This window comes from Alligator sinensis, unplaced genomic scaffold (genome assembly GCF_000455745.1).
Source record: "Alligator sinensis unplaced genomic scaffold, ASM45574v1 scaffold348_1, whole genome shotgun sequence".
Classification (NCBI taxonomy): Eukaryota; Metazoa; Chordata; order Crocodylia; family Alligatoridae; genus Alligator; species Alligator sinensis.
Window position 1 is genome coordinate 195,849 of NW_005841932.1, and position 22,005 is coordinate 217,853.

At 38.3% G+C, this 22,005-nt stretch overlaps 1 protein-coding gene across 1 annotated transcript in view; it reads left to right on the forward strand.

The window, feature by feature from the left end:
• PDK3 (pyruvate dehydrogenase kinase 3) overlaps nucleotides 1-18,052 on the forward strand; it is a 42,543-nt gene extending 24,491 nt beyond the window's left edge. Inside the window, exons 5-10 of the mRNA XM_006019566.3 lie at nucleotides 566-643; nucleotides 1,369-1,445; nucleotides 2,208-2,309; nucleotides 2,569-2,679; nucleotides 8,314-8,427; nucleotides 13,024-18,052. Of these exons, the coding sequence (XP_006019628.1) occupies nucleotides 566-643; nucleotides 1,369-1,445; nucleotides 2,208-2,309; nucleotides 2,569-2,679; nucleotides 8,314-8,427; nucleotides 13,024-13,167 (626 nt within the window). The 3' untranslated portion in view covers nucleotides 13,168-18,052. The remainder of the gene's footprint in view (nucleotides 1-565; nucleotides 644-1,368; nucleotides 1,446-2,207; nucleotides 2,310-2,568; nucleotides 2,680-8,313; nucleotides 8,428-13,023) is intronic.
• Nucleotides 18,053-22,005: the final 3,953 nt, after the last annotated feature.

The window sequence follows — 22,005 nt, forward strand, 5'->3', positions numbered from 1 at the left end:
TGCATCAATTGATGCATCTCCAGCAAATCCAAGGAGGTGATTCTTACTCTCTACTCAGCATTGGTGAGACTACAGCTGGAGTACTGCATCCAGTTCTGGGCACCACACTTTAACAGGGACATGGACAAGCTTGAGAGAGTCCAAAGAACTCTGATCTGGATTTATCCAATGTAAATCCAGATCAGAGGCACCAGGTCCTCTGGTTTGGATGTTTAATTACAGTTAAAAATAAATAAATAAATAAAGCTTTTACCACCTTCTCTTGTTGGTTGGGTGGTTTGTAGTTGACCCTCACCAAGATAATACCCTGGCTGTTTTCTTCTTTCACTTAGGTAACTTTGATAGTGATTTTTTTTCTTTTTCCATTGATAATCTCCTTTGTTCACCATACAACTGTGATATGGATAACATTAAAATGTACATTGATTTCACATTTGTAAACCAATGCCTGAAAGTCAGCTTTCTGCATGCAAAATTTTTTTTTTACGGGAGGTGTAAGATGAACTTTTCTGGCCTTTTTGCATAATTCTGTGTTAAGTACGTTTTTGTTGTTGTTCTTTCATAGATGCTTATGAAACAGCTAAGATGTTGTGTGAGCAATACTATATGGTTGCACCAGATTTGGAAGTTGAAGAATTCAATGGTAATAATGTAGTTTGTTTTATTTTAAATGATGTAAGAAATGCTGGATTTTTGTTTTTACATAAGCTTAATAAAAAGTAAGGTATCCAGGTTGTAGCCATGTTGGTTTAGAGGCAAAAGGAATCAGGACTCATGGTAGAGGTGATATTTTTTTATTAGACCAACTAGACTTTTGCAAAATATATATATTTTGGCAGAAATCTTGTTGGCCTAACAAAAAATACCTCCTCTACCATGAGTCCTAATAAAAAGTAACTAGCTTTCAGTTTTGCAGATAAAATTTAAATTATGGCAGAATTACAGAATTGTAATACTTTATATAGATGGGGTCTTGTTTTTACTCACTTTCTAATCATCTTCCCTTCAAGAATAGTTAAGAAATTCGGGAGTTTAAACTCCAACAGTGTATACAGAATAACTCCTATGTATTGTAGCATTTGTTTCATTATCAATGCTGAGTGAAAACTGCTGTGTGTGGAATCAGATATCACTGTTAACAGCCACCTTAGCTTTTCTGAGCGTTCTCCAAAATAGAGAGGTTGTCCATATCTTATTGTACTTCCGTATGGCTGACCTATGTTTCATTTTGAAGCATCTTTGCAACTATCGCACAGAGAGAGAGAACATATCTTTGTTACAAATTTGGATCGCACCAGTAGATGGAGTGGATTGTGGAACATTCTTGAAAAATTTTGCCCATTAATTGATGCTTTGTTTTCTTTCTAGCTAAAGCTCCAGACAAGCCTATTCAAGTAGTCTATGTGCCCTCACATCTGTTTCATATGCTGTTTGAGTTGTTCAAGGTATCTCTACTCATTAGGGTAGCAGTTGTATTGCATGCTATATAATTAAAGTTACTTTCTCATAACTCTTGTAAATATATATATATATAATATGTACCTTTGGGCTCTTATTTGTGATGCTTGGTCTTGACTAGCATAGAAAAGGTGAGAATTTGGGGGGGATTATTTAGATGTTGACCAATATGAAAAGTACAGCAGCACCTGCAAATGTATGTGATGTCCTATGAGTATAAACTTCCTTAATTAAGTATTAAGGGCATTTTAAGTGATGAAATGTGTAATGGCTTTGGCAGGGAACCTGCATCTTTGTGAATCAAGGCTTTACTAGATTCTATTGCACTTTATGTAGTTTTCAAATGTATATAGTTTTCAAGATAATTTCATATGTTTGATTAGCACAATTGCTGATTTTCTACACTGTGGAGATGGATAGTCTTAGTGTTGTATATAATTTCTTGATTTCAGGTAGAACAAAATTTCTTCATTCTACTTAGTTTTATAACCAATAAAAGTATTACATTATTGACACTAAAATGTGGTGAAGAAATGCATTGATTTAAAAGACAGTTAATTTGCTTTAAAGTTCACCTTGAGTTCATCTTTTCTATATCCCGTTTAAGACAACTTAAAAACATTTTCCAGAAAAAATCAAAGGAAATATATCTGACTTTAGCATTAGTACAAAAAGTATTATGGTAAAGTTAAGAGGTAAAGAGTATATCAGAATATGAAACATTTAATATTTTTTCCTTTGAACTTCAGAACTCAATGCGAGCTACAGTGGAGTTGCATCAAGGTAAAAGAGAAACCTATCCATCAATTAAAACGTTAGTCACTTTGGGGAAAGAAGATTTATCCATAAAGGTACATTCCTAATGATTCTTTAAATACTGAATCAATTTTTGTAAAACTGCTCATTAGCATTGTTTTCAATACATTTGTCTTCAATTTTATAGGACCTAAATTGTATCCTCCTGATAAGTTTTGGCACTTGTTCCATTTATAGTAATATTCATACATTTAACTATCATTTAAATATCTCTTGTTATGTATTTTGATATTGTAAACTTTATTTTTGAGATAATACTTAGTGTTTAAGTAAAACTTTGACTTTATTCCACAGATAAGTGATCAAGGTGGCGGTGTCCCTTTGAGAAAAATAGACAGGTTATTTAACTACATGTACTCAACAGCGCCAAGGCCTAGTTTGGAGCCAACACGAGCAGTACCTTTGGTAAGCATTACAGATTCTGGTTCATCCCTTTTCTCTGTGGAGCATGAGTGCAATCACATACCTGCAGTCTTGCTTCTAGAGAGATCCCATTCTCTACAATATAACTTCCTAGAAATCTTTTTTCCTATTGAGGAAATTGGATATCATTAGTAATTCCATGCAGGCAAATTGTGTAAGAACACTTTGCGTGTGTACTTTTTTGGCAGCTTACTTTGAGTAACAAATTGCTTATGCATGGGTGTTCTTGGAAATGGGACCCTCTGTATACAATATTAAAAAAAAAATTAATTAATTAATGGAAACATTTTTAGTTAGCATAAGAATGTCAGCCTATCAGTTTAGCCTATCAGTTAAGCTTCATTTATCAATATTATAGCACTTCTGGAGCAATGCATCAATGTATCAAACTCTTAAAAATGACTTTCATACAGGTGTAGATGCTTCCCTGGGAAATGGTAAAACCAAAAAAAAAAAAAATTGATGGGTGATATCACCAGTTAACTCTTGATTTATTTGTCTGACAGGATTATTCCCTTCCCATAGTTTTGTCTTGGTGAAAGTGATCTAACTAGTATTATTCCAAAAAAAAAATTGATTAATGCCTCTTATTGTGGATATCCATCTTCTCATTTTATTTTTTCTGTACAGTTTCTACCGCAGCCTGTATCCCAGTGCATGTCAAATAAAAGTCAGTGTCTTGGGCACTTTTCACTCGGACTCTTCAGTTAAAAATCCTCTTAGCTTTTCATAAAATTTCAGATGGTTTTGTTAGGGTTAGGGTTAAGGTGTATTCATCTTCTGTAAACAAGATATGATACCTGTTCTGAAAAGCTGTCATGCTCTAGTTCTGACACAGAAAATCATTCGGACACACAGTATATGTAGAAACTACCCAAAATAGTTACATGAATAGAGGAGCTAGAGGCTCTACTTCAGTCTTCTGTTCGTATAGCTGTTGCTTTTAGGGTGTTTTGATTTGCTTCAGCTTTGGTTGTCTGTGTCGAAATATAAACCGTCTCTACGTGTATGTTCATGTGCGCTCTGATCTGTTTGTAACCGTTGTCTACTTCTCTTGACTCTTTTAGAACTTTGTTCAACAGCTTAACTTCTTAGTAATGAATGCTTCAAATGCATGTGTTTCACAACATCCTTTTGCCTAGATGCAGTTGTATGGAACTGTCTCCTTAGTTCCAATCTGAAACTTGTTCCCAAAGCCAGGAATTGTGGAGTCCTTCTTGACATCAGTCTTCTTTCTGCATCACCTTTTCCTAGACATCTGCCTTTTAACTCCTACAGAAAATCGCCAGAGCTCAGCTCTACAACAGACCTGGTTAAAAACAAATCCCTTATGTTCATATCTAAATCATCTTTGCTTCACAATTACAATTTATCTCTTCATGATTTTTCTAAATTCCTTTTCAGAAGATTCAAGCATTAGGAGCAAATTATTCTTTGCCTCTTTTAGTAGCTTCCTGCCCATCTGTGAGTCCAGTCAAAACTGCCCTCTTCTTTCCTAATTATGTGTAGGTTTGTTCCATCTAATGTCTGACATTTCATTACTTGGACACCCTAATTGCTCACTTGGACCTTACCCAAGCCCTGCAAACACTGGTATGCATTCTTATTGTCAGTCACATGTGCTTGAGTTTGTGGGATTGGAGCTTTGTTTGATCAAGTTTTATGTTCTTTTCTCTCTGATGCTTTCTAGGATTCGGGGGTTTGGGATGGAGAAAACCTCCTGTAACTCGCACACTATTCCATTTTCCCCTTCATACCTCATTGATACATCCTTCTGTTTCTCTCTCAATTGGCAAAATGGTTTTCTTGCACCTCTAGGTGCTGAGGACTTACTGCTGATCAACCATTCTATGTTAGTATTTTATATTCTATTTTATTATTTATTTATAAAATGGTTCAGAAAATTCCGGTGAAGAAGTTCAGATTTTTACAAAATCATTCAGCCTATCCTTTTACCTTAGGAAGAAGGTTTTACTCAATCAAAACCAGAGACCAGAACTTCTAAACGGCCATAACCCATGAATTAGAAGGCATGTCTGCAGTTCTAATGACTTTGTGATAATCATGTTCTAGTTAATACAATGTGTTTTGGACCTTGCCATTTAATCACTTAGAAAATAAGAATCACTTCACATTTTGGCTTTTTCCTCTAATTTTTTTTTTTAACTGATGCTGCACTTAAGGCATGGAACATTCCTTGATTTTGATGTTTATATTGCTGGACATTTTCTCTTTAAATTATATTTGCAACAATATTAAGTCAGTGGAAAAACCTTGTTTCCATGGCAGCATTCTGATCCTGGCAAGGTCTTGGGTTTACCCATGCTGCATGTGTATAATGGGCAAACAATAGTTGAATTCACTGATACACGCTGTATGTTAAATTACAGTTAGTAAAATCTTTAAAGAAATCAATTAATCACATATTTAAATTGTTTGATGCATACATACAAGGTAACATTTCCTTAGTAAAGGAAATATACTTTAAATTGGATCTAACTGATGTTGCTAGCCCCATGTACTTAGTATGGAATACATTTCTCCTTTTTACAGTGCACAATCTAATATATAATGAAAAATTAGTGTTAGAAAGCTTTATTGTTTGGAATGCCAGCGTGATTCCCCTCTAGACTGTTTTCTGGTGTTGATCAAGCATAACACTGACAGTGATCCTTATGGTGTCACCCTCTGTCCATCATAGTGGTCATCGAAGTGGTCAGTTGCTGAGACATGCAAAGGCTCAGATCCAGAGGGAAAGTCTTTGCAGTGTACAGTATGTGAAGATGTGCAACTTGATATTGTTATGGAGCCTATCTAGCCTTAATCCACCTCTGGGGGTGCACAGTTTCCATTGTGTTAGCCTTCCCATTAACATGCTTTTTAATTTCTGTAAAGTAATTATTGTCCTCTCTCCAGGAAAGATTTGGCTTTTTAGTAGTTCTAAGAAAAGCTAATTGGCTGTCTTGGAAAGAACTTGCCCCTAAAGATTCACAAATAATGTGCAAGTGGAACATACCTATATCCTGAGCCAATGGGAGTCTTTAAGAACTGAGCTTAGCATATGCTGTGTTAATATTAAGAGAGCACAAGTAAACCACTATCTTCACAGTGGAAACCTCAATTTTAGGTAACTAAGTATATGACAGGCAATGTGAATAGAAAAACCACATAGCTTGCATATCTCTCTGCCCAGTTTCCTTCTACGTACATTAAATGGAGTAATGCTGTGAGTTGTTTTAGGTCTCTAATGTTAATCATCAGGAAAAAACCAAGGTAATATCCCTGGAAAACATTGTGGTGTTGTGGGTGGAGAGTTCTGAAAAAGAAATGAGAGGGGTAATACACATGCACACACACACACGCTGTAAGAGAATATATTACGAGATATGTGGTATAAAGAGTTTTGTCAGCATCAATTTGCAATAGGTGCATAGTTCATGAATGCTGAAGTCGTGTTTCACTTATGTAAGTCATGAATTCACCCTGCTAAACCCTATGACACCACAGCATCCCATTGTATACTTGAGATTTAGGGCCATATCTTCCGTGAATATAAATACAGTATATTGCCATTGACTTCAGTGGAGCTATGCCAATTCATACAAGGGTCTGATATGTGCCAGGCTACCAGGGCTAGAAGTATTATAGGTCTTTATAAAAACAGACAGCACCCTGTTCTTGCTCTGTTGAGTCATAGACACTATTTCCTTTGGTAGCTTCTTGATGCTTATTGTTTTTCAAACCCATGACAGCCATGCCTTTAAATCTGCTGCAACCTACTTTCCTGTCCGTGGATAGCTCTGGTTGATGCAGAAGGATACAAATGAATAAGTGAATTCAGATGACTTAAATAAATTCAAATGAATGAGTCAAGTACATTCCTTCCTCAGCTCAGCATATGCTGAGGAGGCTGAAGGATCTGTAGGTAAAATGTGCTCCACTCTCTACAGCAAAAGAGAGGTATACCTTTCATGTGTATGGACACACAGAATTTAGACTGGTTTAAATCTAAAACAGACAGATGATCTAGTCCATTAAACTGTTTTAAAGCCACCTGGCATGGTTTGAAAGTGTATAGTGGTCCCAGCGCCCTCTTCCCCTTTTCTCTGTTCCAACTGCTGCAATTGGATGCCCTCCCCCGTCCCCGCATGTCACTGACGCATTCCATCAGTGAGGTCCCTTGTAATGTTTTCAATAAAAACTCTCTAACAACTAGCACTGTCCTCATTCCCTACTTAACTGCAGCCCCTCATCATGCCCCCCAACCTAAAAACGTGGGGCCAAGCGCTCTTTCCTCCCCCGCAGGTGAGGACACGGGAGAGTTTGGTCAATTTTACTGAATTTTATAGAACTTGTGTTTAGGAGAGATGGGAAAGCAGAAAATTGAAAACACCCCAAGCCACAGGTCAGCCATCCCTGGGACTCCCAACATGTGGGTGCAAGCGCTCCCTTCTGCCCCCACTGCAAGGCATGCTGTGCTGGGTGGTCACTCCCACTCCCTGGTGTTGGAGCCCCAGAACTTTAATGCCCAAATGGTAACTATCCCACTTGAAATTAAGGGTATTGTACATTGGACATGTCTGGCTGGCAACAATTGGAACTGGTTCCAGATCAATGACATATGGGACTGGTTCAGTTGTTACATGTGTCCACAACCAATGCTATCCCTAATTTCACATAGGCTTGGGCCATAAGAGGGGCAAGGCTACGTTGCCTTTCGGGTTATATGGGTCATAGACTGAAAATGAGTGCATATTATGACTGACAAAAAACTAGAACTCCTGGTTCCAAAATGATACCTTTTATGAGACCAACTGGGAAATCGCAAGAAAAGTGTTCTTTATTATATTATGACAGACATCTATGCCTTGGCAAGTTATTTGGCCTGTATCAAAACCTGAACGTTCAACAGAAGAGCCATTGTGCTGCAGTGACAGTTATTTGAGGGGTGGATAGCCATAGCAAGGGCTGTTTGCCTAGTATTACTTTGTGCATGAAGAAAGTTGCAGTTATTTGCCCTACAACTCTCTTCCGTTTTCTGTTGCAGTATGCCATCAGCAATCATTGATTTAGCAGTGTAGACTAGCTGAAGGTTGCAGAGCCCTTGCTTTTTCCACAATCTCCTAAGCGTAGAAACTGCTGAGAATAAAATCCCAGGTAATAAACTGCTGTCAGATACTTGGTACCACTGAACGATGAATGGAATATTGCACCACTTCCTGCCATCCTGAAAGAGTCATTCAGAGAATCATCCCATTTTAATGGCTGGGGACTGCTTAGTCTAACAGCATCCTCGAAAGGCTAACAATGCACGTGATGGCCTACTGAAGACACTGTAGCAAGATTTTCTTCCTATTTTTGTATGTTTCCAAGATGTGCTGCTGCTGTTGACTTTTTTTTAACCTCTTCTATATTTAAGTTAGTAAATCCTATTATAGGCAAAAGGGCATTCAGATTTTTCCTGCAACAAATTATGTAGGCTGAGGAACAAAGCCAGGTTTGAAGGGAAAAGCGAGGGAAATTTAATAACTTTGTTCAGTAACAACTTGTATGTAATAGCGTGTTGATTTTAAACTTCCTTACCACATCAGTTTTCCTCTATTTTATGTTTCTTAGGCTGGATTTGGCTATGGTTTGCCAATCTCTCGTCTTTATGCTAGGTACTTTCAAGGTGACCTCAAACTCTACTCAATGGAAGGCGTGGGTACTGATGCTGTAATTTATTTGAAGGTAATATTTTTGACTCCATTATAACGTAGTAAAGCTCCGAGTGATATCTTTATATGCTAGCAGTAAAGGTCTCTGCTGGAAAAAAGGAATTCATTTAACTGTCCTTTTTCAAGAAATTTTGTTTCCAGACATACAAGGTTTTGTTTCTCACTTGTATTGGTATACTTTATTTTAAATCACCAGAGCGCCCCAAGGGATGACAAGATCGAACGGTCACAAACTCCTCCATGACCGTTTCAGGCTGGACATAAGGAAGAACTTCTTTACTGTTCAAACCCCCAAGGTCTGGAATAGTCTACTGCCGGAGGTTGTTCAAGCACCTACTTTGAACAACTTCAGGAGACATTTGGATGTTTATCTTGCTGGGATCCTATGACCCCTGCTGACTTCCTGCCCCTCAGGCAGGGGGCTGGACTCGATGATCTTCCGAGGTCTCTTCCAGCTTTAATGTCTATGAAATCTATGAAATCTTACATGAGAATCCCGACTTTAAATGAAGCCATTTTTAACCATAGGCATTGATATTGCATTAGTTTTCGTTATTTTTAAACCCTGTTCAACATTTTTATTCCATATTGAAGTGATTAGGTTTTTACCTTGTGTGTTCTTGCTTTTGTGAATTCTTTTCTTTGTCCTTTTGGTTTCTGATGCTCATTACTACAAATGAATACAGAGAACTGGATTTGACTGGATGTAGTTATTCTGCATACTTTAGATTGAAGTGCACCAGATTCTTTTTTCCTATCTTTCTTCACGTCTATTTCCAATTTTTTATTTCATTCACAGCTGGGGCCCTCCCTTTTGAGGACATTTTCTGCTCCTAGTCAATGAAGGCTAGACAGTTATTGTCTGGAAAATATTGAATAAAATATCTGGGTTTGATTTTGGAAAGCTCTTGGCTCCTTTGGAAAAGCTCTTGGCTGCTTTTTCTGTACTGCTGCATTAAAATGAATGACTTCAAAACTCAAATTTTGTTCAGATCTCAAATGTTGTACTTCTCTTGGCTGCCTGTTGATTTTATTTATCTAGATGTCCAAAGTGGTTCCCATTCAGTGTTGTGGAAACTTATCCTATAAACCATAGGTGTCAAACTTGCCTGGGCCCCCAAGCTACATATGGACCTGGCAGCAACACAGTAGTTAATGCAGCTGTTGTTTATGCCCCCCCCCCCTTTCTCCCTACTGACCGGCTTCTACAATTGGGAGCTCTGTGCCTAAATTCATAGTCTCTCTAGTGGCATGACAGGCCAGGTGAAACTGCTCTGTTACTTAGATCTTTGACACCCCTGCTGTAAACCAGAAATTGCAACATAATCATTAACAAAGGACATATCTTCCTCAGTCCACCCATTTCTCCATAGCCCTAACAGAAGAGAGAAAAAAAAGAGGCTGGACTTTGACACATTTCCAGAAGACCAAAATATCTTGTAGAAAAAGGAAAGAGAGGTGAGTTCCAAAAATGAGGACTCTTCACAGGCAATACTACCATAGTGCTGCCTTGTTCATTTTGAGGAAGTCCAGCTCAAATGTCTCTGAACCCAAGTGCAGTAGTGTGTTACAGGGGGAGACACACATCTCAGACAACCAGATCCCACACTGTTTGGGATGGGTGTGTTTATGGACCTAAACTGACTGTTGGAATTCCACCAAAAGTTAACTGGAAGCCAGTGCGGGTCACAGAGAACTGGTCTAAGACATTATCAGTGAATAGCTCCATTTGCACTATCTTCTGGCTTGCCCCAAGGCTTTACAGTAAAAGCTGGGAAAGGCATTGGAGTGTTGTGATAAGATCTGATTCAAAGAGGAGATGTGTATGCCAGTAAACTAACTTGCTGACCTGCCCAGAAGCAGGGAAGTGTCAGCATTTGTTTGGACCTTGCTTCCAGACGTAAGTTATTCAGTAAACAGAAAATGTAGGCAAAATGCTAAACCATGGTAGTCCTCAATTCCAGCATGGGGTACAGAGCTTATTGGGCTACAAGTCCAAGCAAAAGAAATTGAATCTCCATCCAGCCAAGGGAGAGGTTAAAAGGAGGACATGTGAAGTGAAGAGCCAATGGTGGGATGACAAGGCTAAGGATATTTAACGTTTTGTTGATGTGCATGGTTTCTTCAGTGCCACCAAAGCCATCTGTGGTCCAAGCACTCGGGGACCAATCCCCTTGAGACCTAAGGATGGAGGAGACCTGATCAAGGAAAGGGGGAGCCATCAATGCGTGATGGAAGGAACATTTTGAAGTTCTTCTCAATCAAGACTTTGTTGTTGCTGAAAGTGTTCTCAACCGCATCCCACAACACCCAGTCAGAAATGATCTTGGAATCCCTCCAACCCTTGACAAGGTGAGGAAAGCCATCAAGCATATGAAGAACAAAAAGGCATCTGGAGCAGATGGAATCCCCACTGAAATCTTCAAACAGGGAGGAGAGGAGCTCACATTGTAGCTTCATGCCCTCATCTTAAGGATCTAGAATGATGAGGAAATCCCAGATGACCTCAGGGATGCCATGATTGTGATGATCTTCAAGAAAGGAGACGGGTTTGAGTATGGAAACTACAGAGCGATCGCCTTGCTGTCCTTCACAGGAAAGATAATTGTGAGAACCCTTCTGAACTATCTTCTTCCACTTGCTGAAGAGCTGCTTCCGGAATCTTAATGTGGGTTTAGGGCATCAAGAGGCACAACTGACATGGTCTTCACAGCTTACCAGCTGCAGGAGAAATACTAGGAACAATGTAAGCCCCTCTACATGGCCATCTTTGACCTCACAAAAGCTTTCAATTCAGCCAAGATGTAGGGATCTTTCTGAAGTACAAATGCCCACCAAAATTTGTCACCATTCTCTGCCTGCTCCATGACACGATCTGAGAGTGGTGGTTCCCAGTGCTGGATCTGACACAGATCACTTTGATATTAAAATGGAAGTTAAGCAAGGTTGCGTCATCGCTCCAAGACTCATTTCAATGTTCCTTGCTGCAATGCTACATCTGGCCAGCAACAAATTTCCAGTCAGAGTGGAGTTAAACTACCAAATGGATGGTAAGCTGTTTAACCTCAGCCAACAGAGCCAGAATGAGGACCACCCCAACCTCAATCATTGCTCCAGTACACTGATGATGCTGTAGCATGTGCTCACTCGTGCAGACCTTCAAGCAATCACCAGTGTCTTTCCTGAGGCATACAAGAAAATGGGACTGACACTTAATATTCAGAAGACTTAAGGTCCTCCACCAACAAGCTCTTAATGTGAACAGTCCCCAGCTCCGGTAATCCAGATTCATGTTGGGACTTTGGAAAACGTTGAATATTTCCCCTGCCTTGGAAGCCATCTCTTGCAGAAGGCTGACATCCACAAAGAAATCAAACATCACCTCAAATGTCTAAGTGCAGCCTTTGGACACCTGAAGAAACGTGTTCGAAGATTGCGACATCAGATCTGAAACCAAGTTCATGGTTTATCAAGTAGTTGTGATTTCCATCTTGCTGTATGGAGCTGAGACATGGACAGTGCACAGGAATATCTAAAGTTGTTGGAGAAGTACCATCAATGCTGCCTGCAGAAGATCCTCTGAATCCAGCGGGAAGACAGGATGCACCAATGTCAGTGTCCTTCTGCAAGCAGACACTATGAGTATTGAAGCAATGATCATCCAACATCAACTTTGTTGGGCTGGCCATGTCATCCAGATGTCCGACTCCAGACTCCCAAAGCAAGTTTTATTCTCCCAGCTCAGCCAAGGCATATGCTCAAGAGGAGGACAGAGAAAGTGCTTCAGGGACATTTCAAGGTCAACTTAAAAAATGCAACATCGATGTCAACTCATGGAAGACTATCGCCCAGTATCGCCCCAAGTGGAAGACGAGTCTGCTGCAGGGATCTCGGTGCTTTGAAACCTCACAGCAACAACAACAGGAGGTGGAAAAGTGGGAATGACAGAAATGGAGTGTCACAGACCAAATCAAGAATCCAGTGCCACCCCACATGGAAATGCGTGTCTGAGCTGCAGTAGAGTCTGTTGATCCCAGATAGGCCTCATCAGCCATCTTTGGACACACAGATAAGACAATCATGAAAGGCAATCATCCTCGACTGCGAGGGATCGCCAAAGAAGAAGACAGGGCTTACCTTTTACAGCCCGTCTGGATCCTTCCCATGATGCATGGCTTCCCACAGGAGCCTTTCTACACCTAAATCCTTAATGCCCCAGCTGTTTCTTGGGGACTTAACACGTGTGCATTTCAGAGGGGGAGAAGAGACGTGGGGGCGGGGTAAGAAAAGCTTCCCTGAAACATTTTAATTAAACTACTTCATCTCTTTGTTCTCTTTGTGTAGTTTTTTGGAACTGAGGCAGTGTTTCTAAGTGGATTATATTTTCTTTGGATTTTTAATGCATTATAATCTGTTTTGAACAAGGATCCTCTACACGCCATCAGTATAATCAAAACAGCTTTTAAAATAATATGTGAGAACATGTAAAATATATAATTGACACTTTTAGTTGCATACAGGAATGAATATTCTTAAAATTGTTATTTATCATCACCACTTGTTTGTCATTATTTAACAATGGTCTCTTACCATTGCTTTTCTTTTTCAGGCTCTTTCAAGTGAATCATTTGAAAGACTTCCAGTTTTTAATAAGTCAGCATGGCGACACTATAAGACCACACCTGAAGCTGATGACTGGAGCAATCCTAGCAGTGAACCCAGGGATGCTTCTAAATACAAAGCTAATCGATAAATACCCACCTTTCATCTCTCCCAAAGATGATCTCTGCATTCAGTATAGAGTCTGCTTTGTTCACAAACACTCCAAACCCCAATAGTTAACTACTTCCATACACTGACCACTGAAAACAGCAAGAACAAAGTGATGTATGGGACTTGTGAAAGAAAGGCACTAAGCATGTCTGCTGTATGAGTTGTTGTAACTACTTTATCAAAATATGCTTGGATTGGTTGGCTGTATGTTGACAGAAGGGATTGCACTGTGATTGCACTTAGGTATACAATTGTATAGTAAAAGGTATTATTTTTTAAAAGCCAGTTTTTATTCACAGATAAGAATTGGTGAGATGTGTAAAATCCCTTTTAATAGTCAGTGGCATCTTACACAGCAATACGGTGCAATGGAAAGGTTCTAGTATAATTGAACATGTGCATAGAAAATAAACTCTTTGCTGCATTTTTATATTAAGCAGTATCACTTGTTACAAAACATACCTTTGGACTATTCAGATCTTACAGCAAATTTAAGTCTAGTTCTAAAAGGGCTGTGCAGCTTTAAACTGATGCTTTGCCCAAGTTCTCAAATCCATTTCTCACATATATACAAAAAATACGTTCTTAAATGGCACTGCAACCTTCAGTTTTTAGTATGCACCTTATTGCTTTTATTGACTTGCACAAGAATGCCAGATGGTAAACCATATTAATTATGCATTTGTAAATCTTTCCCCCCTCATTTTAAGGAAGGGTCATAAGGGGTTAGTGCTTCTCTTCATACCTACAAGCGATTCCCATTAATATAAGGGAGAGACTAAATTTCAGATGTGATATTCTTGGCCAGTCAAATATTTTTGTTTTGTTTTTAGGAAAAGAGAAAGAGACCAAACAGCCAGTCATATAAATGAATTTGCCTTAAGAACATTGGTTACCTGAAATCTGATTAGTCATAAAACTGTAAATAATTTACAGAGCTATTTGTAAGTTAAATGTAAGACCGTAGTCTGGTAATTTGAATGCATAGCATATATACAGTTGTACACCAGCTTTGGGAAAGCATTACTGGGCTAAATGTTTTGAAACCGGAAGCATAGTAGAAAAAAAGATTGGTGATGCCTGATTTAAAATGCTGATGATGTCTTCCAAGGAGGAAAATTCTAAATAAACAGCATCAACTAAAATTGGTTGAGAAGGACTGATGAACGGCAAGAAGCTGTCCTCTTTCAAGTCTTTGCCAAAAACTACCAAAAGAATGAAGCTAGAATGAATTATAATGTAGCTAACAGGGCCCTAAGTCATGCCCTCAGTTTCTCTTGGTGTTTTGATATTTTTGAAAAATATTGCAGATTTTAACAACAACAACAAACTTGTTTGCTAAAACTGTGGGGGAAATGTCTGTTTTGTTCTCCTGAATATTTATTTTTGTAAGAATTGGTGTGAGATAAACTGGAAAAATGTGAGAAATTTCTAATTTGTTTTTAAATGGAGTCTGACAGTACTGATAGGACTTTGCACGTAGATAGCATGCTTCATTCAAGGATTTCAAAGTGCTTGATAAGCAATAAGTTTAAAGAACCCCATTTTCTGTCCTAGTTCTGCAAATATTTGAATGTGATTTTTGAAGTCAATAGGAGTACTTCTTTCTTCATGGAGGGTGCCACCAATGAAATCATATGCAGGGTGTCTGTGACTTTTTGAACAATAATCCACAATGGTTGCAGACACTGTTGGGGAGAGAGAGAATGCTTTTTGTGATAAAGCTGAGTGATCCATTTGCCTTTGCAGAAAAACCAGAACCATAATAGAAAATGTGTTAAATGGCTAAATCCTTCATTTAAAGGGACAGAGTTGACCTGAAATGTAGTCACTATTTTCAGATGGTATATCTGTCCCCCAGCTTCTTTGAGTATCCTTTTCTTAAGTTTTTTCCAAGTTGCTTTATGAACAGTGCCTGCAAACCAGAGAGGAAAAGTTGACCATGATCTTGAAGAAAGTGAATCTTGCATTTTGCCTTTTATGGACAATCATATTTTCTTGAAAAATACATATTCTTGAGTAAATGACACAGTTTGAAGAACAGGACAGGTGTACGAACTCCATTAATATGTTCTGGCTTTTCTGACTTTTAATATGAAAGTGTCATGTTCTTACACAGTAACTAGTACTACTGACTGGTGGCTTGTTCTGCTTGCTTGTTGTTTATAAAAGGAGAATATAAATGTCCATAAATGCAGATACTGAATAGAGATTCACTTTTGTTCAGTAAATTTAATTAAGAACATGTAAATGGAGAAGCTATTGAATAAGTAGTAAAATATGATGGAAGGAGTATTGCTATAGTGACTGGACTATCCCACTACTTATTAATCTGGAGTTTAATATCTAATTAGACCATTCCATTTAGTCCTGTTCCTAGTACTTAAAAACTTAAGTCCCTAGAAATGTCTTCATTTGGAAATTAATTCATAAACCCTGAAGTTAGTCTAAAAGTTCAAGGAAGGGAGACTGCATAGACTGCTCTTTTTATTCCTCTGTCCTTCCCAGGTCAGTTTGTTTGCTTTCAGGCAGACCCCAGACTTAGTGAGTGGTTGATTTCATGCTTCCTTCTGTACTTGTGCAGAAATCAGTTTTGTCATAAGTTTAGCCTTCCTTATTCATGTCTCCTCCCTTTGCAGGATGCTGGCCTGAAGAAAAGGAATAAGGATGGGGGTGGAGGAGGAGGAGGGGAGAATGGACAGAAACAGAAGTTTCCCAGTGTTATTCCATGAATAATGAGGATGGATAACTTCCTTTTTTGTCTTACCCAGTGTAACTACTGAACTACACATGCCAGCTTCTAGCATCTTCCTAAGAATTTACAGTTAACTCATATATTCTGCATGGGAGAAAGTGACAGGGTGTACACATGCTGAAATGTGCATATTGTAGTCCTTAGTTTAATGTGACTACTTGTTACTAATTTATTTAATTTATTTAAATTTCCTTTAAAAAGGTGGGGGGTGGGTAAGCCATACTATCCTATACTAACTGGGTTTTTTTGGTAGATTTTGCAAGGTAGAGGAGTCTATTGCGGTTAATACTTGCTAGGAAATTTTCAGTGAATCCCTGGATGCTCAGGTTAAGTGTTCTCTTTTAACTCAGTAGAAGATGCTGTTTGTCTCTGTTAGGCTCAGTGCTCCATCCTAACGTGTAAGGGAGTCTTTACGCTGCTGTAGTTTATGCTGTTTCTTGGATAATATTTTTAACAACTTCCTTAGTATCTCTTAAAAAAGCATGGATGTTTTTGTTGGTCTTTAATATTTTATTTTATTTTCATTTATAACTTTCAGTGTACATAAATTCAGCTCTAATTGGATATATTTCTTTTTGTCCTCACATGTTGCACAGAGTTTTTGTTCACTGCAAAACAGCTGTCACCTTCCACTAATAAAGGTGAGAGCATTTATCTGGGTGGGATGAGATCCCACTATATTCTCCTACCTACCTACCTCAAAGTATACTAAAAATGTAGGGCAAAATCCTGCCTCCTTTGAAGTTGATGGCAAAACTCCTGTTGATTTCACCCTTAATGTTTTTAATGAAGCACTTTTAGATCCTTGTGTCTAAGGTGCTATAAAGTGCAAAGCGGGCTTGGCTGACCAAAATACATTTTTTGTATTCAAAACCCCCTTAAGTGTCTATGTTGAGTGTATTAATCTATTGCTATCTGTGCCAAGTTGGCAGTTGTTAGCATTTAGTTATTATGCATGTTTTCTTGGTTGTAGCACAGATGCTGTGGTTTTTCTAACAGCTCTTCATCTGCTTTTTCTGGATGTGCACTTGCAAATTGATGTATTCCAATGCGTTTTAGCAATCTTTGAAGCTAGTTGACATTGAGGATAATTTATTATTGAGTATGAAGGGGAGTTGATCAAAAGATAATTAAACAACACAATTTTGAAGGAAGTAGCAACTTCAGGGCTCCATCCTGAAAACATTTACACAAGTAACTGTTCATTGAAATAATCTTATTACCGTCAGTGTATTTTCTGTATGGGGACTTCAGCAATCAATGGTCATTAAAATTTCCACATTATTCCGTAATTTTTTTTCTCTTATAAAATAACCAGGAAAAAAGGAACATAAATAACATTTTAGTTGCAATATTAAAGATGCCTTAAAGTGTTTCACAGATTGGCATAATCATGCTTCTTTCTTCTGAGTTTCAAAACATTTTTAGGTGATATTCTAAGAGAATATATATGTTTTATGAGCTACTTTGATGTCAACTAATAGTGTATGCCTTTTAATTTATTTAAGAATTTCTTTGAATTGAATTCTGATGGGTGCCAGATTGATCCTGGAGATCTTATTCCTCTGTGTGCAGATCATGTTCTAGCATAGGCAGTTGCAGTCCTCAACCCTATTCAGTTAGGACTGTCCTGGGATATGAGAACTCCTGGCCCATTCTGTACTTGCCTTTTCTACTGAAACTGCTAACGGATTGCAACATTTGTGCCAGTTGTGTTGGGTTCTGTCATTTGGATTCCTTCCAATAGAAGCTGAGCCCTTGGCTGGTTTAGCATAAGTCACTAAGCTGCATTCATATGATAGTTAAGTTTGGGTCGCTGCTGAGATGGGCTACATCACATTTGTCATTTTAGAGGAACATATTGGCAATCCCTAACAAGTTGCATTGTTTATAATGTTGGCAAATTACTGGTTTAAATCAGTTTGACTATTTTAGATCTGTGGAGAAGAGGGGAAATGAACTTTTCAGAAGATTCCATGGAGATGGGTTTTAATTTTGATTTCTTGTAATTTGTGTTGGAACTGTTTCTAGTCTGCTAACCTTGTGTATAACTTGGTATACTCTCCTTCCTGTTCCTTTTCACTGTTGTCAAATAAAAAGTTTTAAAAGACTCCATTGTCAAATTATTAAGGGAATTAACCCATTGGATATACTTACCTTATTCAGATTTAGTCCCCGACTCAACAACACTTAACACTTTAAGCACATTTCTAAAAGTCCCTGATTTAATGAAGTTAAATAGGTGGTTAAGCATGTTGTTCAGCTGGTACATTAGCTAGATTTAACAAGGAAGCTATGAAGATTATCTTCAGTACAGAGTTAGTCTCTAAGGGTGTCTGTACACATGGTCTGGGGTGGAAGGGCAGGACGCCCGCAGCATCACATGTATTCAGCATCCCGCACTTTAAAATGGTGGTAAGGGTGCTTTAACTAAGGCTTGTTCAACGAGCTTTAGTTAAAGCACCCCCACCAGCAATTTGGAAAGTGGGGGCACTGAATACATGTGACACAGAGGCTGCTGGAGAATGCTAATTAGACTTGCAGCAGACTCGATTAATTGAGTCTGCTCCGACATGTTCTAATTGAATGTAACCTCTGTGCAATGTAATTGTTCACCTGTGCACAAAGCTATCTGAAGACAAAGCCTTTGCCCTCCAAAAACCCTTGAAATTAGTCATGAAAGTGTGATCAAAATCAGAAGCTTCCTGTAAACTGGCATTCCAGAGTTGCTTACTGAAGTCACCAAATTTGTTTGTCTACAACTCCACTTTTGGGGGAGTTTCCTCAGTCTCTGGCCCTACAAATGAAGGCGAGATGAATCGTTGGACAGAAAAGGAAAGGAAACTATTCTAATGCCTCCTTTTAACCATGCTCAGTGTGCATCGTGCTCACAATATTTTGAGTTCACTAAAAATGCTCTTTTCCCACTAACATCAGTTGGCCTGCAGCTAAAAAAGAATGAATTCCCTGGGAGTCAGTCTGCCAATTTCTGACTGAATGAAAGCAAAAGGCAACTTGAGGATTGCTTAGAGTCAGGGCTCCCTAGAAAACTGCGGTGTTTTTACAAGTCCAATGAGTAGTATGTTGATAGGCAGGCTGTCACTTTGAATTTGAGAAGCAATGCAGCTACTTTCGATACAGAGTTGTTGTGCTCAAGGCTGCTTTATTTATTTATTTAAAAAGAAGCTTTTAAAGCTTTAGAAGCAGACTTCAGGAGTTTCTAATTTAACGGGCTATCTGCAAGTGCTACAGGGAATCCTTTGATTTATAGGTATCATAGTGGTGCTATGGTCCTTTTGTGACTCATGTAAGTGAAGGTTTTACAAACCCCACGGGTGCACAATCTTTAAGAAATAATGATAGTATTCTGCATTTTGGATGCTGCTGGTGACTGACCTGTCACAGTGTTGGTGTTTTCTTTTAGTTGAACATGTACAATGCCAACAGTTATTCCAGACCCAGCAGTCAGCAACCTTTTAAGGCTGTGGGTTGGGTGGACCCAATTTGGGTCAGAGGCAGGCAGGGAGAGCAGCTAGGACCCAGCTGCTGCCAGTGGCAGCCCAGAGAAAGCAACTGTTGCCAAAGTCCCATGTCTGCAGGCCAGATCCCACCGGTGGGCCTAGTTTGCTGAACTCTGTTCTAGACCATTTCCAGGATATATAGAGCTTTCTTGCTAGTTTAAATCTGTGCTTTAGGTTAATGAGAAATATGTTGAGCTCTTGAAGTCTTTAGCTTCATGACATTTAAACAGTGAGAGTGCCACTGAAGCTATGGAGCTGTAAACTGCAAGTTCCTGCTAGATTGACCTGTACCAAACAAAATAGTTTCAAATTTAGTTAATTCTTTTCCCTGGAAACTTTTCATGGGAACTTATAATGAAGTGTTGTTCAAGTCTGCCTGCTGGTTCTGTCGCATCTTGTTTTAGATCAGTGTACCAGAGAAGGAATGATTGACTTTGGAGTTTTGATGGTCAGTTAATGCCATGGCTTGAATTGGCAAAACAGTTTTGGCTGTATGTATGAATGCTGTTCTCTTGTCTGTTAATCCGTTTTAATTTAGATGTAGACATTTTTGAGAGATGCTGTAATTCAGAATGACATTTGGCTGTACAGGGATAAGTACTCTAATGTGATTAAGTACTCCTGTTAATATTTAATATGACACAATCAACCTCAGGAAGGTTAATTCCTGTGTGCTTATATTATTTCTTGTGCATCTAGAGAGTCACCACATTTTTTCCTTTAAAGGTAATTATTTTTTTTCTGAATGGTATTGCTTAGTTTTTTGGTTGTGCATCTTTGTGATTTTTGTTCTTGTAAGGATAGTTTATGGATAGAAAGTTAAAAGTTCATGGACTGCGTTGGACATTTGAACTGAGTTCTGTAACAGCTAGCTCTTCTTCTCTTGACATTTTCTAAGCTCCATGTCTGGGTAAGTGATGTAAAGTTTTCTTCATTTCACAGAAGTTAAAGTGAAGGCATAGAGAAGCTGTCACTTTACTAATCCAGGAGCAGAGGAAAGGGTACAAACCTAGCTTCCCTGATTCCCAGTCCCTTCCCAAAATCACTAAGCCAACTACTAATACTAACATATTGCTATGTCTGAGGTCATACTGTTTCTTTCCTTTAGCTGAAGAAATGTTTTAATTTCTTGTGAAGAGAAAGCTGCGCATACTGCCTTTTCTCACTGTTTATTATCCTTTGACATCTTAGGGTGTTCACCAGAGATAAGTAGTAGTTAATTAAGTAGCATGAAATAGAAAAAACTGTCAGCATGTTCTGCTTACTCTTTGACAGTAAATGTCTTTAAATGGAAAGTAACAGTCGCAATGGCAGTATAATTAAGATGTATAGCTCCAGGACAAAGGTTCACATATGAGACCCTATTTTTCAGACAAGTATCAGCTTCTCATTATTCTAGTCATACATTTTTTGTAGACCTTTTTAATGCTATTCCACCTCGTTATTCAGCAGTTGGATTTCTTTCTGTCAGTGGAACCAAAAACCTTAAATGCTAATCAGTTTTCAAGTATTTGATACCAATGATTTGTTCTGTCTGAGAAATTTTCTTAGTACAAAAATTAAACTTGTAAACTGGTTGAGTCAGATGAGTCTGTAATCAGAGTCTGTCTCTTGTTTTGGGGGTTGTTCATTTTTGTTCACTTGGAAATTTTTCAAAATTGATGTCAAAAGAAATAGATTCATACATTAAATGTGCTCCACATTCTGGTGAACAGCATCAGCCAGGCCAGGGATTCATTCCATGCAATTCATTTCAAAGGTGTTTTATGTCTACCTGCCTCCTTTTAGGAGTCTCCTCCAAATCTGTTCCCTGTTTTCTTTCTTTTAGTCTACACATAACTTGTCACTACTAGTGTGAAAGTTAGTTAGCAAGACAAAAGACTTAATTTGCTAATTGCCAGCACTTTTTTTATTTAATCTGAGTCATGGTGAATTGTTTATGCTTGAAATTAAATGCTGTCAAACATTGCATTGAATTAAATGGTCAAAGCTCTTCATGATTAAACAAGGACAGTGTGTGCACAGCAGGTTTTTCACCTGGAAATTTCTTCTCTTGTAGATTTCATTTCTGCCATTTTGCAGGGTTCATGTGTTTCAATATATTGTATTGCACTAAACTGTTTCTTTTAAAGGAGACATCACTAACATTTTTGTGTACCTTTGAAAACAATGTAAGTTTTTCCTGTGCGTGAGGTGTGTCCATGTTTAAAATATGGAGACCATCTGAGAGCATGCAACTCTGAAGTTTGCTTTATAGTAGTAATTGGTCAGCTGTTTTGTAGAAGCACATCGAATGCAGGACTTTGTTCTGTGAATAAGTTAACTAAAACACAAGAAGATAGTGCTGCCACTTACCAAAGACAAAAATTATCTAGCATCGCAGTCAGTTAGAAGAACCTGTTTCTTTTCATTTTGGTTTCTTATATTCATGTGCCATTTCTTGAGTTCTACTTACGCACGGCTTTTTGTAACTCTGGCCACTGGTGAAATAAAATGTTACTGTTTTTAGCATGGGACTATTTCCCTTTCTTTAACTTAAAAT